We start from the raw sequence: 17,888 nt of genomic DNA on the forward strand, positions 1-17,888 counted from the left end.
CATCCTACCTCTGTCTCTCACACACACACCGGCTACATCACCGCCAACGCAAGCGAGATAGATTACCAATAGGTGCACTGCTCCTGTGCGCTTGAGCAATACAATATTTATTCAACAAATCATCAAAGCGACGAAATACAAAAGGATGCTTTTTTTCTAATCAAATTAATCGAGGAATCGTTGTAGCTCTAGGCTATTCAATTGGTGGCCCAGGAGTACATTTAAAAAAACTTGTAAGAGTCTCACATTTTTGCAGCATAGAGTGCTGTCATCAAGAGGATTTTTGACTAAGTTTTTTGCAGAAGGTCCTTAAAAACAGCAGAACGCTTTTATCATTCTGACAAATCAATCAAATGTCTCCTGTAGAGGACGCTGCTTCTCCAGAATGTACAAAATAAAAATAATCGTGATGCGGCCCCGGTCCTTAACTTTTTGGAAAACAATTTAGTTTATTATTGTCATGATCCGTGGTCCGGATCATGTTTAGTTTAGTTCTGTTAGTTTTTGAAGTCTTTAGTTCCTGGTTGCACTTCCATGTTTGAGTTTGTTACCATGGTTACTTATTATTTTCACCTGCCGCTTGTGTTCCCGACGCGCACCTGTTTGCCATCACTGACACTATTTAAGCCTGCCTTTCTGTTCACTCGTCCTGGCTTCCTTGTTTGCGGTAAGCAACAGTCACGTTTATGTATTTCACGTTCTAGACTCCTGTGCTAAGTGTTAGCCTTAGCTTCCCGTGCGTTCGGCACGCTTTTCTTTTGTTTGTTTTCTGTCTTGCTGTATACTGTATGATTTATAATTAATAAATCATTTCCTACCTTTAAGTTTTCGTCCGGAGTTGTCCGTGTTGCAATGGAGGAACGATCCCGCATAAAGATGCGACCCCCACGTGACAATTATCCCTATTTTAGACACACAATGGGCTCAGATACTGACTGTGAATGAACTAGATGCAGTGTTGGCGTTAACACACTTGTTGTGTCTTTTTACGCATTGAAATCAGAAAGGATGCGCAATTCCGGAAAACCGCGCGTCCCCTAGACGCGCAAATTTTAATTTTTTACTGTTATTTTTTATTTTATCGATTAACGCTTTTCGCCTGTGTTTTGTTTTATTTATATTTGCTGGGTCAAATTTCCGTCCCCGTTTATTGCGTTTTTATTGGTCGTAAATTATAATTCGCCGAAGGTTTTATCAATGACAAATACTGCCTCAGTTTGCACTCAAACAACTTTACCGCGAGGGGATGTCATAAAAAAGACTTAATGGTAAACACTAAGGTGAGTGTAAAGTCAACCTTTTTAACTTTATCCTGTGCCATGTCTCCAGTAAATGACTTGTTTTAGTTTTTGTGAGTTTATGGCAACTTCACTTTTATCTCCCGCTGTATCGACATCGTTCGAGGATGGAGACAGACTAGCTGTTAGCTTCAAGCTAACCAGCAGCCGACCAGACTCCTCCACCCCAAAAACATACTTTGCAGGTCAACAGACGGGGCAAATATGTGCCTTTTGAAGTGTTAATGTGCGAGAAGTGTTCAAAAGGAGTCTCTTGGAGAAGTGGCTGACAAGTTAGCAAAGTTGAAAATTCCTAGCGCCAACACTGCAGATGCCTTCCCCACCACACCGGCCATATATATATATTTTTTTTACTCTTTCTGTCACCTCAAGTATATACGCCTGTTGATGTAATCTTGGCCTCTCTAAATGAATGTGCAGGCAAGGTGAAGGGGCAGTACACCCTAATTCCCCCCGATTTGACTCCTACATAACATGTCATCTCGCTCAGATTAGTCTCTTTTGTTCTCGGTCCCTCACTCGCGCTCCCCTCCCTCCCCGCCGTCTTCCCCGTTTGGCCGTCTCTCTCAACACACGCAGACACCGTGTCACTCACAGATCACACAGCAGTACTGATGGATATTTTCATTCATGCTATCTTGTAAATGACTTCCAGGGACGTGTGGGGGAGGCGAGAATGGGGGAAATATAATGCATCACTCAAAGCCAGCGAGGGCGATAACCCCCTGCTCCCCCTCCCTTCCCCCCACCCCCACCCCTCTTCCAAACAGCTCATTCAGCCCATAGTCGATAACAAGCCCACCCTGGGGTTACACATACACACACACACACGCACGCGCGCACACGCCCTCTTCAACAACAAAGCCTGTGATGTCACATGAGCTCTCAGCTTATATAGACAGCAGGTTTTCTACAAATGGCCTGGTGGCTGTAAGGGCCATTTAATATATTTTGCCACCCTTCTTTTCCTTTTGCAAAGCAGTAAGATAAAGCACAGCCACATCAATGACTCAGCTGACGCGAATACATAAATAACTGACGTGGCCTGTCACTGAAAATGCTTAGCACACACCTTTTGTAAGAGAAAGCCCACTTTGGTTCTTGTACATGGAGCAGCATGTTTTTTAATGATACTGGTGAAATATTACTGAGACTTGTGTCGTTTTTTAAATGTTGTCTCATGAAGGAGCACAATGCATTAGGGTAGCTCAAAACATTGATTCACATCCGAATTGTGATTATTTTTCTTCTTTTTTTTTTCGATTCTAAATTCCATCCATCCATTTTCTACCGCTTGTCCCTTTGGTCGCGGGGGGTCGCTGGAGCCTATCTCAGCTGCATTTCGACGGTAGGCGGGGTACACCCTGGACAAGTCGCCACCTCATCGCAGGGCCAACATGATTCCTAAAATTATTTTTGAAATTATGTTTTTTTGGGGGTCCATCTCAGCGATTACTCACTTTGCATGTAGGTAATGCATCAGTAGCCAAAAGGAGCTTTTGCATAAAATGTTTTATTATAATGTTTATACTAGGGATGTAAGAGTATGACGATTTCCTATCACGGTTATTGTGACCAACATTTTTGGTTATCGTTACTGCGGTATTGTTGAATATGCTCAAAAAGTACTTATATACACACACTGAAATCTTTGGATTAAAAAAAACAAACTAAATTAAATAGACCCACTGTTTGAAAGCCCACTATTTTGCATGTTTCTTATGCCTCATTCATTGATAAAAAAGAGTATTCTGGCGCGTGTTGTGGCATTCTACTCTGTTCAGGGGTCCTTGAACGCACCGTAAAAACACTTTTGTGTCATTTTCCCCTGAGAATATATTGATCACTCTGTTTTAAGAGAGCATAGAGCACATATCCTACCCCCCCCTCCACACCCCTGATTGTAAATAATGTAAATAATTCAATGTGATTATCTTGTGTGATGACTGTATTATGATGATAGTATATATGATAGTATATATCTGTATCATGAATCAATTTAAGTGGACCCCGACTTAAACAAGTTGAAAAACTTATTCGGGTGTTACCATTTAGTGGTCAATTGTACGGAATATGTACTTCACTGTGCAACCTACTAATAAAAGTCTCAATCAATCAATCAATCAAAAACAGCTTGTAGGTTGAATTTGCACAATTGAATATCTTTGGCCTCTGCAGATCAATACCAATTTGTTTGCCCATATCAGATTTTTTCATGTCAATGTGTTTTCATACCCGACCCAAGCCTCTTTCGTATGTGGATGGATATAAGTCAGGTATATAGAATAGATCTAATTGTTTGTCTCTTAAAAGAAAACTGCAGTTTTATGGGATTTTGTTTATCGTTTGCAATCTTAATGAGAGACAAGAAGACAAAAATGTTAGTATTTTTGCATTCTAATTTGCAAAAATGGGCTCGTTTTTGGGGCCTAGCAATGCAGCTAATGGGACCAGTCCATTCTGCGGCTAAATCACTTGATGAATCCAAAAAACACCAACGATACTTTCTTTACGTTCCGTAACCTGTAAAATAACCAAGCTGTAGCAACATTGTTTTTGTATGAGCAAACACTGAGCAACTCTTTTTCTAGCGTAGTAATACAACGTCTTGGGACGGCGTGAGCTAGCTATGGCAAGAGATAAGCTAGTTTTGGTGTCAGCAGCTGAATCGCTATTCAGTTTGTAATATACAACACAATGTGGTAGGACACCAATTTGTATACAGGCATAGTGTGCTGTGTGTATCATGATCAATATTGTAGCGTCCCGGAAGAGTTAGTGTTGCAAAGGATTCTGGGTATCTGTTCTGTTGTGTTTATGTTGTGTTGCGGTGTGGATGTTCTCCCGAAATGTGTTTGTCTACTTGTTTGGTGTGTGTTCACAGTGTGGTGCATGTTTGTGACTGTGTTAATGTTGTTTTTATACGGCCACCCTGACTGTGACATGTGTGGCTGTTGACTAAGTATGCTGTGCTTTCACTTGTGTGCGTGTGTTTAAAATTGGCTTGATCATTAAAAGTTGAACCGATCGTTCATTGGGTCAGCATTTCTTGACATCTTCAAGCAAAGACATTTGTCAAACCCGTTCAACGCTACATTGGTGTCAGAAGTGGGATGGCTTTCTCAAAGAAGCTTGAGGATCTCATCAAGTGCTGGGAGAATGCACTTCCGGATGAAGACCGACTACCTCGTCACCAGGAAGAGGAAAGAAACAAGCGCCGCCCTGGTGGATTGGAGGCTCAACTACCTCACCACCAAGTAAATGAGAGGAACCTGTGCCGCCCTAGTGGACGGGAGGCCCATCCACTTGATGGGACAAGATTGGAAGCTCAACCAGATGGAAGAAGTGCGCCTCGTGTTGAAAGGAGCGAAGAAGTGCCTCTCCTGCGGTGATGGTGGACACAAATTCCCTGCGGGATGACTACAGTCCAAGCATCGCCACTCCAAAGCTTCCTCACTATAGTGGAGAAGGCTCTATTGAATCCTTCCTCCTCCAGGTCCAGCTGGCAGCACGTTTGAATGGCTGGTCTGATGTGGCAACCGCAGGGCATGTGGCGCTGTCCCTGGAAGGCCCAACCTTACAGTGTTTGGTCGATTTGCAGATGACATGGCACCCCAAACCATCACTGATGGTGGAAACTTTACACTAGACTTCAGGCAACGTGGATCCTGTGCCTCTCCTGTCTTCCTCCAGACTCTGGGACAAGTCTAGTGTAAAGTTTCCACCATCAGTGATGGTTTGGGGTGCCATGTCATCTGCTGGTGTCGGTCCACTCTGTTTCCTGAGATCCAGGGTCAACGCAGCCGTCTACCAGCAAGTTTTAGAGCACTTCATGCTTCCTGCTGCTGACCTGCTCTATGGAGATGGAGATTTCAAGTTCCAACAGGACTTGGCGCCTGCACACAGCGCAAAATCTACCCGTGCCTGGTTTACGGACCATGGTATTTCTGTTCTAAATTGGCCCGCCAACTCCCCTGACCTTAGCCCCATAGAAAATCTGTGGGGTATTGTGAAAAGGAAGATGCAGAATGCCAGACCCAAAAACGCAGAAGAGTTGAAGGCCACTATCAGAGCAACCTGGGCTCTCATAACACCTGAGCAGTGCCAGAAACTCATCGACTCCATGCCACGCCGCATTAACGCAGTAATTGAGGCAAAAGGAGCTCCAACCAAGTATTGAGTATTGTACATGCTCATATTTTTCATTTTCATACTTTTCAGTTGGCCAACATTTCTAAAAATCCCTTTTTTGTATTAGCCTTAAGTAATATTCTAATTTTGTGACACACGGAATTTTGGATTTTCATTTGTTGCCACTTCAAATCATCAAAATTAAATGAAATAAACATTTGAATGCATCAGTCTGTGTGCAATGAATAAATATAATGTACAAGTTACACCTTTTGAATGCAATTACTGAAATAAATCAAGTTTTTCAAAATATTCTAATTTACTGGCTTTTACCTGTATATAGACTTGCAGTGTGTATACAAAACATTGATGGAGGGCTTTGAAGGCTACAGCGGTGACTCCCATTAACATTTTTAACATATTTAGGATCCTAATAAAATGATGACTGTAATCGATAGGCAAAATCCCCCAAAAAAGTGCACTTCCCCTTTAAAGCACAGGATTTTCGTCGGTCATTAAAAAGCATTAAGTCAGTATAAATATTATAGGGATTTTCTGAAAATTAATGCCTTGAATGACATAAAAAAATCATTCAATACGATGTCCCGAGGCATTAAAGAATTCAAAATACAATTGATGGAAATAAACATTGTTGTTCACAATTCATTTTGACTATACAGACACTTAATGATTTTGATTGGAAGCACAGTGTGATGATTTACAAGCGGAGCCCTTTTATTGGCTATTGTCTACGGCCGGTGCACAAAGTCAGAACACCAAATGCTTGGAATATGAAATATGTTTGACAGGCACTACCCCACATTTCAATGCAAAATGTCAGATCTGTGATTTATATAAAATATACAATGCTTCTTTTCATTTAGCAATTCCTTTTCCTTTTGTAAAATAGCAGTAGTTTTAGATATTTTAACCTTTAACTTATAATTAATGTGATTTACATGACTAATCTTATTCTTATTTTTCTACTGTTATATTTTTATTCTTATTGTTGCTTTTTATTTTTATTCTTAATGTTATATGTTATATTTTATTTCCATTTATACCCCCATTATTTACTTTTTACTTTTTCAATTTGATCTCAATTCTGTACACTGCTGCTGGAATTTAAATTTTCCTGAGGGAACTCTTCTGAAAGAATCAATAAAGTACTATCTATCTATCTATCCATCTATCTATCTATCTATCTATCTATCTATCTATCTATCTATCTATCTATCTATCTATCTATCTATCTATCTATCTATCTATCTATCTATCTATCTATCTATCTATCTATCTATCTATCTATCTATCTATCTATCTATCTATCTATCTATCTATCTATCTATCTATCTATCTAATTTTAATCAATCATAACAATTAATCAGCCGTTCATCATAGTGCTTTGAGAACATTGAGTCAAATGTCCAGCTCTAATAAAGACAAATATTTATTTTGACATCAGCTTGTGCAGGGAAAGGATTGCACCAGGTGGAGCATCCATCATTAGCCTCGTCAACCCCCACCTACTCTTCCTTTCTTCTTCTCTGAAGTGGCTCGCTGTACTTTGTCTACGGCAGTGTAAATGTTTTTGTTCAGGAAACGGTGAGAGGTAGGCGGGGGTGGTTCATGACCAGGCCATACCCTGAAAGTCCTATTCAAGCACAGCCTGACAGCAGGCCTCTTCACCACCTTCCTTGCACACTTTTTGACAGGGCATGGATTTCCTCTTTTTGTTTTGCAGCTCTGGATATGTATATATTGTCAAACTTTGTCAAACCAGGTTAGACTGATGGCTGGGGGCGGGGCAGGGTTACCGCGGGTATTGCTCACTGGTGTATAAACGTAGTGGAACAATAGCATAATTCCCCTTGGGCGTAATGTTTTCTTTGGAAAGGCAACCTTGTAGCGCGCTGAAAGTCCTTAATCCTATTACTCGCATTCCAATTGAATTTGACTCAAGGAGGAAAAAATGTCTTTTCAGCAGAGGTAACAGCACTCCAAATAATTTCTCACTAAGTTTGACTGAATCAAAAATAACAAATTCCTCAGAAAGTGTGAACACCATTTCCTAAAATTATTTCTTTTTGGTCTTTCTCATGCAGATTGTGTGTACATTGAGAGTCGCCGACCCAACACTCCCTACTTCATTTGTAGCATTCAAGAGTTCAAACTGGTGAGTAGCTGAATTCCTGTCTGTCCGTCTTGTTTGTGTGCGCTCACGCTATTGCTCTGAGGTGCTGAAACATACCATCGAGTCTCCAAAGCCACACGCTGTAAGTCTTTGCTGTCGTCCAGCATTCTGTTTTTGTTTACTTTGCAGCCAGTTCAGTTTTAGCTTCGTTTTGCATAGCCATCCCGAAGCTTCAATGCCTTTTCTTAGCGGCACTCGCCTTTTGTTTATTTTTGGTTTAAGCGTATATACCTTTTTACCTGCAAACCATCGTCATTGTTCCCGACATTTACAAAGTAATTAGCTACCTGCTGCCACCTACTGACATGGAAGAGTATTACACGGTTACTCTGCCGAGCTTCAGACAGCACAGACACTCAACAATGGGACATTGGCAGATTATAACTACCGTATTTTCCGCACCATAAGGCGCCCCGTGTTATTAGCCGCACGTTTAATGAACGGCATATTTCAAAACTTTGTTTACCTATTAGCCGCCCCGTGCTATTAGCCGCACCTACGCTACGCTAAAGGGAATGTCAACAAAACAGTCAGATAGGTCAGTCAAACTTTAATAATATATTACAAACCAGCGTTCTAACAACTCTGTTCACTCCCAAAATGTAATGTGCAAATGTGCAATCACAAAAATAGTAACACTCAAAATAGTGCAGAGCAATAGCAACATCATTAACTCAACGTTGCTCATACGTTAGTGTCACACAACACACAAAATAAACATTTAAAGCTTACTTTCTGAAGTTATTACTCATCTACAAATCCCTCGAATTATTCTTCTTCGGTGTGCTTCACTTGTTTTTTGACACCATCGATGATGTGGACGCGCATGCAGTCATAGATCAACAGGGACGGCGCTGCGTGAAAAAAGTCACCCGGTGTCTTCGCGTAAACGTCTATCAACCACTCGCTCATCTTTTCTTCATCCATCCATCCCTTCGAGTTAGCTTTTATGATGACGCCGGCTGGAAAGTTCTCTTTTGGCAAGGTCTTCCTTTTGAATATCACCGTGGGCGGAAGTTTCTGGCCGTTAGCATGGCAAGCTAGAACCACAGTAGGACGACTTCTCATTCCCTGTGGTGCGAATATTCACCGTACGTGTTCCCGTTGTATCCACAGTGCGGTTCACATGAATATCAAAAGTCAGTGGAACCTTGTACGCGTGTCTCTTAGTAGGAGACATTTTGTTGTCTTCACAGAAACACACAAATGAAATTAAATATCCGCGAGCTTCTTCTTCTATGGGTCGGGTGCTCACCTTGGCGGTTGCTTACAGTAGAATAAGAAGCGCTTCCTCTTCTATGGGGGCGGTTGCTTACCGTAGAAGAAGAAGCGCTTCCTCTTTTACGGGGAAAAAAGATGGCGGCTGTTTACCGTAGTTGCGAGACCTAAACCTTATGAAAATAAATATGAATATTAATCCATATATAAGGCGCACCGGGTTATTAGCCGCACTGTCTGCTTTTGACAAAAATTGTGGTTTTTAGGTGCGGCTTATGGTGCGGAAAATACGGTACTATTTTTCAAAAAATATATTTAACCCAAATAGGTGAAATTACATAATCTCCCATGGCACACTAGACTGTATCTCACAGTACATTAGTGTGCTGCGGCACAGTGGTTGAAAAACACTGCTCTAAATAACTGAAAAAACACATGCAAGGTGACTACAATTATGTAAGCAATAAACATCCGATATTCAATTAATGACAGCTGCCAACTTTCACAATAGAAATAATCAAAAAGACTGGAAATAATCCACAAAGTCAAGTAGATTGCAGTGATACAGCAGTGTAGAAATGATGGCACAAACAAAAATGCCAAAACACAGATGCTCAGTGTGAGAGCAGGCCAGGCGGTGTCCAAGAGAGGGAGGGCAAATCCAGCACGGCACATATGACCTAGTATGAGGTCACCCTAAGAATCCCTCAAGATGTCAGTTTCCAAATAAAGCAGTACATGATCAGTATGTGAGCCTGCTACTACCAGGGATCTTTTAGTAGATTGTCCGTCTAAGTACGCCACTTAAGGGCTTGGTTTGGGTAGCCCACCCCCAGGGGACCCAAATAGCAGCCAGCAACCTGCCAGGGTGATGATGAGAGGTCAACTTAAAGCATTTTTGGAAATACGTGCATCAATATAAACATATTATGTATTTGACTTTTATTGTGGCCCTTTTGTGTTGTTTGTGAATACATTTGGCTGTGAAGGTCGTTTTTTTTTGTTTTTTTTTTAAACGAGCAGGTCCTGCAGCGGGGCACTTGGGAGGCACAACAGCATGCTTTTAATCGGATTCCAGCTTGAGCGTGCTCAGACGGGCGGGACACACATACACGCATTACCCACACATGTGCACCTTGACCAGAGCACAAGAGGCAGGGCTAGATAGAGATGATTGTCCAGGAGGGAGGAGATTAAAAAAAGTCAACTCTTGGAGCTGACCTTTCCTTCACTTTGTGTCTCTCACCCTGTCAGCCCCCCTCCACCTGCAATTATTGAACAGCCATCTGCATGCTTGCGTGTGTTTGAGCAGACTACACCATGTCGTCCTACGCTACAACAACAAGCCCCGCTGACTCTCCCAAACAAGCGGATGTTTTTTAGTGGCTACAAAACACAAAAGCATCGCTGCAAACAGCTTTGGAAAAATGTCTTGTTTACTCTGCTACACAAACTCCTCTTTGGAGGATAATATCAGATGATTTAGGATGTAATTGCACATTTTGCTCGGAAGTGCCCTCTTGCTTGTAAAGCTGAAATGTACCCCTGCACTCAAAAGTGGGCCACACAATTCTCCCTCAGGGCCGCTAGGAAGCTCTCAGACTGCTCTGTTGTGGAAGCTAATGGTCAAAATGTTCTCATTTTCTGCTTTTGCTGCCATATATTGAAAAGAGACAACAAGTTCCTTTCATTAGATGTCAACACTCTCTATTTACTTCTCATCTTGTCATTCTTCCCTAAATCTATCTCTGGCCTCCACTTCCTATCGTGCTGAGTAAGCTATTGATCAACAGCTTTGAAGGCGCCGCAGACGGGGGGTAGAAATTTCATTGGCCCCGGACCAAACAACCTTATCAATATTTGTTCTCTCCCTTTCCCTCCATCTTGCCTCGGTCTGAATGAAGCATGGGACTGTTTCGTCACTCGCTCTCTTGTCCATGAGGGAGAAAGAGGATTGAAACCTGCCCCTTCCCTTTGTCGTCTTTTACTCATAGGGTCTTTTCCACTTGCAGATGACTCACCAGCTTGTCGTTACATGTCAGTGCTGCTTCTGCTTCTTTGCCTCTCAACACGCGCAAGCACACTGCCAACAATAACATATGCAACAGTAAATCCATTCTGCAACATAAGACAATCATCTTCCACTCGTTCGGTGTTCTCTGCAGTCCTCACACAGTGACCTCTCCCACACATTGATCTAACTCTATAGACTTCACTTCACTCTCTTACTGCTGCAATGCACAGAAACAACAGAGACAAATAGGATGACATTTTAAACATGATTGAATAAGATGAGCCGAACTTCAACATACACATTAAGAATGCCATCAATAGTGTGGGATACATTGTTGTTTAATTATGTCTTGAAGCAATTGAGGCAAAATAGAGTGTGCTACTTGACAGCAGCCAGCAGAGGCGCTGTTGATTCTAAAAACATATTCTGCTATTTTGACGAACAATTTAAATGAACAAAATACATATATTTGATCGAGGCAGTTATGGTCCATCACTATCCATCTGATGTTTTCTATATACATTATCTCACAAAATTGAGTACACCCAATGCATGAGTATGGTTTACATTTTAACAGATACAGGTGCCAAAGCTTCAAGCCTGAGTCTGCATTAGTTTAGCATCAATAGCTACTTTTTTTTTTCAGTCTACTTACTAAGTTTCGTTACCCATCCTTAGTAAACCTCTCACATCTCAGGAACCTTTTATGATACAGTATATCGTCTCAAGATACATATAAGTTAATAGTAAATCTATACAGTAGTACCTCAACTTATGAGCTTATTTGGTTCTGTGATGGCATCTTTAACGCAAAACTCTTGTATCTCAAATCAACATCATGCATTGAAATTAATTAAAATCAATTTAATCGGGGGTTTGGCCCAACCCAAAACAGCACAATTTTAACAAGGACAAGTTTTTAAATTGGCAAAACAAACTTCTTGATAAGAAATAATGTATAAACACAATACAATAGAATGTACTACAGAAAACTGCAATAGTTTTTAAGTCATGAGATAATAATGTACAGCATTCACCTTGGAGAGTTAACTTCTGCGGTATCTCCTTTGAGCTGCTTCTCCATCAAACACACCATCTGCAGATCTCCATTAGTTCATGGATAAATGTCCGCCGTTGAGGTATTATATTTACAGTCATGGTTGGCGTTAAACTCATTCTGCTTCAGTATGGTGCAGACTCACAGCGATGCGCTTTAACTGCTTCACCAAGTTGACTACACTAGATCATGTTTTTGGGGATTTCTTTGGATCAATGAATATCATCCACTTATTCATCACACTCACTTTCTTATTTCCCATTGTTGGAAAAAAAATAAAAATAATGCTAACAAGTAAGACCAGATGTTTTGGTCGGATCTTACGGGGTTCGCTGCGACATTTGCTACACCAACTAATGGTCTCAAATTTTTGCTTGCGACTTAAAGTATAATAAATAGCCGAGAGACAGCTATTGTTTCAAACACTCTCAGGCTGAGGTATCACTGTACTGATATACACACTGTACACTGACATTTCATTTTAATAACACTGTTTTGTCATTCCCTTGAGAGTATATACTATATCAAAAAACGGTTCTGAAAGGTGAGATGTGTAGTTTGAAATGTACTACAGTGTTTCCCATAAACTGCCAAGATACCTGTGGCGGTGGGGGCGTGGCTATGGGCGTGGTCACCATGACATCATCGAGTAATTTGCATAATTTACTACAATGATATGATTTTCTCTAAAAAGGCTCAAAAAATGTATACTTACTAATTATTAATAACAGTTTTGTTTTAAACGTCCATCCATCTATCCATCCATTTTACAATATAATTACAACACTTTATGTACATATTTATATACAGATTTGAACAATAAGTTATTCAATGCAATATATTTATTAATTGTGGTTCTTACAAAAAATATATCTTATAAAAATATAAAAGCTAAAATGTCTCTTAAAGCTCTGCCCCTTTAATTAGTGCATACTAAATAATTTAACTTTAGCTTACTACTACAACCATATTATTTACCAGCAACATAAAGTGAAACAGAGGCAGAGGTGTCCTGCCACAGTCAGTAACAAATAAATATAAAACAGTAGTGGTGGTAGATAGACACAAAGCTTCATCAAACATCTGATCCACTGAACAAAGAGCTCCAAAAATCTTGATCCTACACTTCTCTTTTGTAAAGTAAATCTGAACAGCCGATATGGGCATCTACATCAACTATATGATTTGCCTTAGAAGCTGGACAGGCCAAAAAAAAAAAATCTATTTGTGGCGGCCTTAATTCTTTCGTGGCGGGCCGCCACAAATAAATGAATGTGTGGGAAACACTGTACTGTGTCTGGAAAAGGATGCTGTCTGATGTGATCAGTGAGGTCAACTATCAGGGCTATTTGGACCTAACAGTGTCTCGACAATTTCTATTTGATGAGATTAATGCACCTGACCTGCTGTGGTGTTTAGAAGTGTTTATACATGCCTTGCTATTTGTTTTCTAATGTGTGTCCGGTGCATGACGTAATACAAGATGCACACATAGGCCTGTGTGTGAGAAGAAGCTAAGACAATGGGTCTGACCACTGAACATAATGCCACCATATCTGCCGATTGGCCAGAGTTTTAACCAGCCATCCTTCTTTCTCACCTTAATTGTCTCCTCCATCTCCATTTCTCTCTCAATCTCATTTGTCTGTTCCTGCACTACAGCCCCCAACCCCTTTCCCCCACGCCTTTTTATCTGCCGTCACTCACCTCCCTCCCTCCCATCCTATGTTTTCATCATTGTGTCCATGTCCTCAACACTCATTGACCCCATACCTCCTCTGCTTGTAGCTAACCTCATTTGCTGTTATTGGCTAAGTCAGCTGCATTTACCCTGTCTCCCTGCCCTCCCCAGTTCCTTCCCCACATCCTCTCTCCCAGCATCCCTTCCCCCTCTCCTAACCCTCCTTTGCTTATGAAGCGATTGCAGTGTTTCTCCCTCCATGCCAACATTCGTACCTACTGCTTAATTACACCACCATGTGCAGTATTATTTCTGTTAGCAGAACAGCCTTGATGGGTTTTCATTCAGTATCTGTAAGGTGGAAGGTGGCTTTGTGTATAAGATACTGACATTTGGAGTGTGTTTCTATAGGCTTCCAGCACCGTGGGTATTTGTTACTGAAGGATATTGAAGTGTATTATTGTCCTTGATGGGGTGTTATTTAGTGAAAGTGTTTCTGGCTCCTATTCAAGATTTCTGCTCACGGCTTTATGATGACTGATTAGAATGAATGTTTATCGTTAATCATCAGGACTCTAATGTAACGGAGACATTTTTGCTTTTTCTTGAAAAATTACACTCAATTAAAGATACCTGACATTGCATGATCTCATGTTATTTCAAAGATGAGTAAAAATGGTATTGGCTTCTTCAGCTCAGTGGTCCTCAATAGGAGGACGCGGGCCACATTCAGCCCACAAAAGCTTTTACCCCAAATAATGAAACCACTTAGTCTCACTAGAGAAGTGCTCATTCATGCAGTAATTCCTCCGCTTTCAGGGAGCAACGGCAAAGCGTACATTGAAGCAGCAGTAGAAGACGACGACTCAAAGAAGAGAACACATTAAGACTTGGCACTTCCTATTATTATATTAAATGGGGGTATGCATTGTAACTCTGCTCTGAATTCCCACACAGTACGCATTAAAAGTGAAAGACAGGATGTGGTTTTTGCGTAATGCATTTACTCTGTAATCAAATACAGTAAACCCTCGTCTATCGCTGTTAATTGGTTCCGGATCTGATGACGGTAAATACATTTCCGCAAAGTAGTAATTATAAATTTTAAATGAAATATTTTCAAAGCCAGAGCATAAAAAAACTGTTTACGATCTTCTAAATAGGGTATGTTGGAATTGGGGGTTAAATCCACAAAAATGATTCCGAGGCGTGGCCACCGCTGCTGCTCACTGCTCCCCTCACCTCCCAGGGGGGGATCACGGGTGATGGGTCAAATGCAGAGAATAATTTCGCCACACTTAGTGTGTGTGTGACAGTCATGGGTACTTTAAATTTTTAACTTAATAACATTATGATAGCCCTCTGGACATGAAACAACACCCACATGTTTAATCCTATTAATCCAATATAATAATGCTTCTGGCTCCTAAACCAATTAGCGGCAACGATACATATTGATCTCAATTGAAAGAAAATGTTGTTATGATTTGTTTCTTAAATTGCCCAGATCTTTGTGGAAGTGTGCAGTCCTGCCTTTGACTCATAAAAGTGTTAGTGAACAAGACTTCTGTTGTTTGGTAACACTTTGCCAGGGGTGTCCAAATTGCGGCTTGGGGACCATTTGCAGACTGCGGATATTTTTTTTTTATGTGCCTTTGGAACATAGTAAAATAAAACAAAGGGGGAAATGGTAAAGGCAGTCAATGCACAATGTAATGACAACAATTCTAAAGCATGGACGGATGTAATTGAGAACTTTTGGTTTAGGTTAATATCAAACATGCTTAACAAGGTTACATTAAAGAACATTTTAAGCACATCTAAAGATGTTTATGTAGGAATGCCACAAATATTATTACCATGCAGTCCAATATGGTTAACATAATCAAATTAATATTTTGATTTCATTTAAAAAAGTATTATGTGCTGTCAAATGCCAGGTATTTTAATTAGATTAAACACACTTCTGAATTTGGAATGATCATGATTGATTACAAGTTATAACTTGCGTGCATAATTTACAGGGGTCATATTATGATATTTTTCTACATTTAAAACACTTTCTTGTGTTCTACATTACATGTAATGGTGGTTCTTTGGTCACAATTTTGCATAGATTGTTTTACAGACCATCTTCAAGCCGATTTCTGACCGTCTCTACAGGATGCGCTGTTTTGTGGGCAGTCTTGTTTACGTGCCTCCACCTCGACAGCATCTTCTCCCTGTCAGCCATGTTGTGGTTTTTAGCGCTTCCATATGGAGTCTACTGACGGATATAAGTTAGAACTAGGGTTGTCCCGATGCCAATATTTTGGTACAGGTACCGGTACAAAAATTTATTTTGATACCTTTCGATACTTTTCTAAATAAAAGGGACCACAGAAAATGGCATTATTGTCTTTATTTTAATAAAAAATCTTACGTTACATTAAACATTTGCTTCTTATTGCATTCAAAGATTTTGGTCTTAAGTGAGATAGTGAACATACTAGACAACTTGTCTTTTAGTAATAAGTAAGCAAACAAAAGCGCCTAATTTGGCTGCTGATGTATGCAGTAACTTATTGTCATTTCCAATTCTAATATTTTGCCAAAATGATGATGGATTATTAATCTACTTATTAATTTACTGTTAATATCTGTAGGCCTGGGCTGATAACAAATTTTGCGGGACGATATATTGACCCGCAAATGATTGCCAATAAACAACATTATTGCCATTATTTTTATGAGACCAAATTAACCTTTGGTTTAATGATCCATCCATCCATCCATTTTCTACCGCTTATTCCCTTCGGGGTCGCGGGGGGCGCTGGAGCCTATCTCAGCTACAATCGGGCGGAAGGCGGGGTACACCCTGGACAAGTCGCCACCTCATCGCAGGGCCAACACAGATAGACAGACAACATTCACACTCACATTCCCACACTCGAGCCAATTTAGTGTTGCCAATCAACCTATCCCCAGGTGCATGTCTTTGGATAATACATAATAATAATGCATGTAAATTCTTTCAAATGCAATAAAATGTTATTTCTCGTGTATTTAACGTCATAATTGAAATGAAAACGTTTAAACATCCAAGTTAAATAAAACAAAGAAATAATAACAACAACATATACTTTGTCTGTTAGTCTTAAGGAGGGGGTGGGGGATTCAAATATCCCAAGTGAAATAAAAAAAAGAAATAATAAAATATACTTTGTCTTTTAGCAAATTTTGCAATTATTCAATACAATTCATTATTAATTAATAAGTGAAGTGAAGTGAATTACATTTATATAGCGCTTTTTCTCAAGTGACTCAAAGCGCTTTACATTGTGAAACCCAATATCTAAGTTACATTTTAAACCAGTGTGGGTGGCACTGGGAGCAGGTGGGTAAAGTGTCTTGCCCAAGGACACAACGGCAGTGACTAGGATGGCGGAAGCGGGGATCGAACCTGCAACCCTCAAGTTGCTGGCACGGCCGCTCTGCCAACCGAGCTATACCGTAATTAATACATGATTAACATATCTAATGGAGGGGATGGGGGCTCAAAAATACACAGTCATAACAATAAATAAAATAGCTAAATAAAGAATTAACAAACAAAGATGTATTTCAATATTGAACATGTAGGCAGAGGTCAAGTTGCACATAACTGACAATCAAGTTAGGACCTTCTTAAACAAAAGTGCAAAGTAATAATATAAACATACAGTTTAAACAGATGTATTAACAGTCATATACAAAACAAAATTAAGTTTAGCAGATTTAGAGTGAGGAACACCGACAAGACATGACAACATGACAGCATTTATAAAAAAATTTTTTATTTTTTTTCTAACCGTATTAAATGGCAGCATGTCTTTGATGACGTATGTATGTGAACGCACACTATTTTGCATTGTTTCGGCAAACTCGCTTCTCGGTCTTGATAGGCTCATCTTGTTCCCAAGGGTTCAAACTGAAATATTCCCACACTGGGTGCAGTGGCATTTGATTTTGTGATCATTTTGTCCATGTTAGCTGCTACATGCTAACAAGTGTGATGCCAGCCGGCCTGTGGCTACACTTAATGAGGACAAGTAATTTCACCCCGTTCTTTTCATTCCTCTATGGTACAAACGCACATAGCCACTAAAAGCGACGAAAAGCGTGAATGCTCTTGAAGTATGCACATGGCGATTTATCAACGCTGAAAAACTTACCGACTTATTTTCATTTATCGGCGGTTTATTGACTCATCGAATATCGGCCCAGGCCTAAATATCTGCTTATTTTTTGTTTTAACATGTTCTATCTACACTTCT

General features: G+C 40.2%; 1 protein-coding gene across 3 annotated transcripts in view; it reads left to right on the plus strand.

The window, feature by feature from the left end:
* Nucleotides 1-17,888, plus strand: part of rerea (arginine-glutamic acid dipeptide (RE) repeats a) — a 312,621-nt gene that overhangs the window by 171,149 nt on the left and 123,584 nt on the right. For all 3 annotated transcript variants that reach the window (XM_062054272.1, XM_062054270.1, XM_062054271.1), the window contains exon 3: nt 7,535-7,605. In XM_062054272.1, coding sequence (XP_061910256.1) covers nt 7,535-7,605 — 71 coding nt within the window. The remainder of the gene's footprint in view (nt 1-7,534; nt 7,606-17,888) is intronic.

Source organism: Entelurus aequoreus, linkage group LG07 (genome assembly GCF_033978785.1).
Source record: "Entelurus aequoreus isolate RoL-2023_Sb linkage group LG07, RoL_Eaeq_v1.1, whole genome shotgun sequence".
In the NCBI taxonomy this organism is placed as follows: domain Eukaryota; kingdom Metazoa; phylum Chordata; class Actinopteri; order Syngnathiformes; family Syngnathidae; genus Entelurus; species Entelurus aequoreus.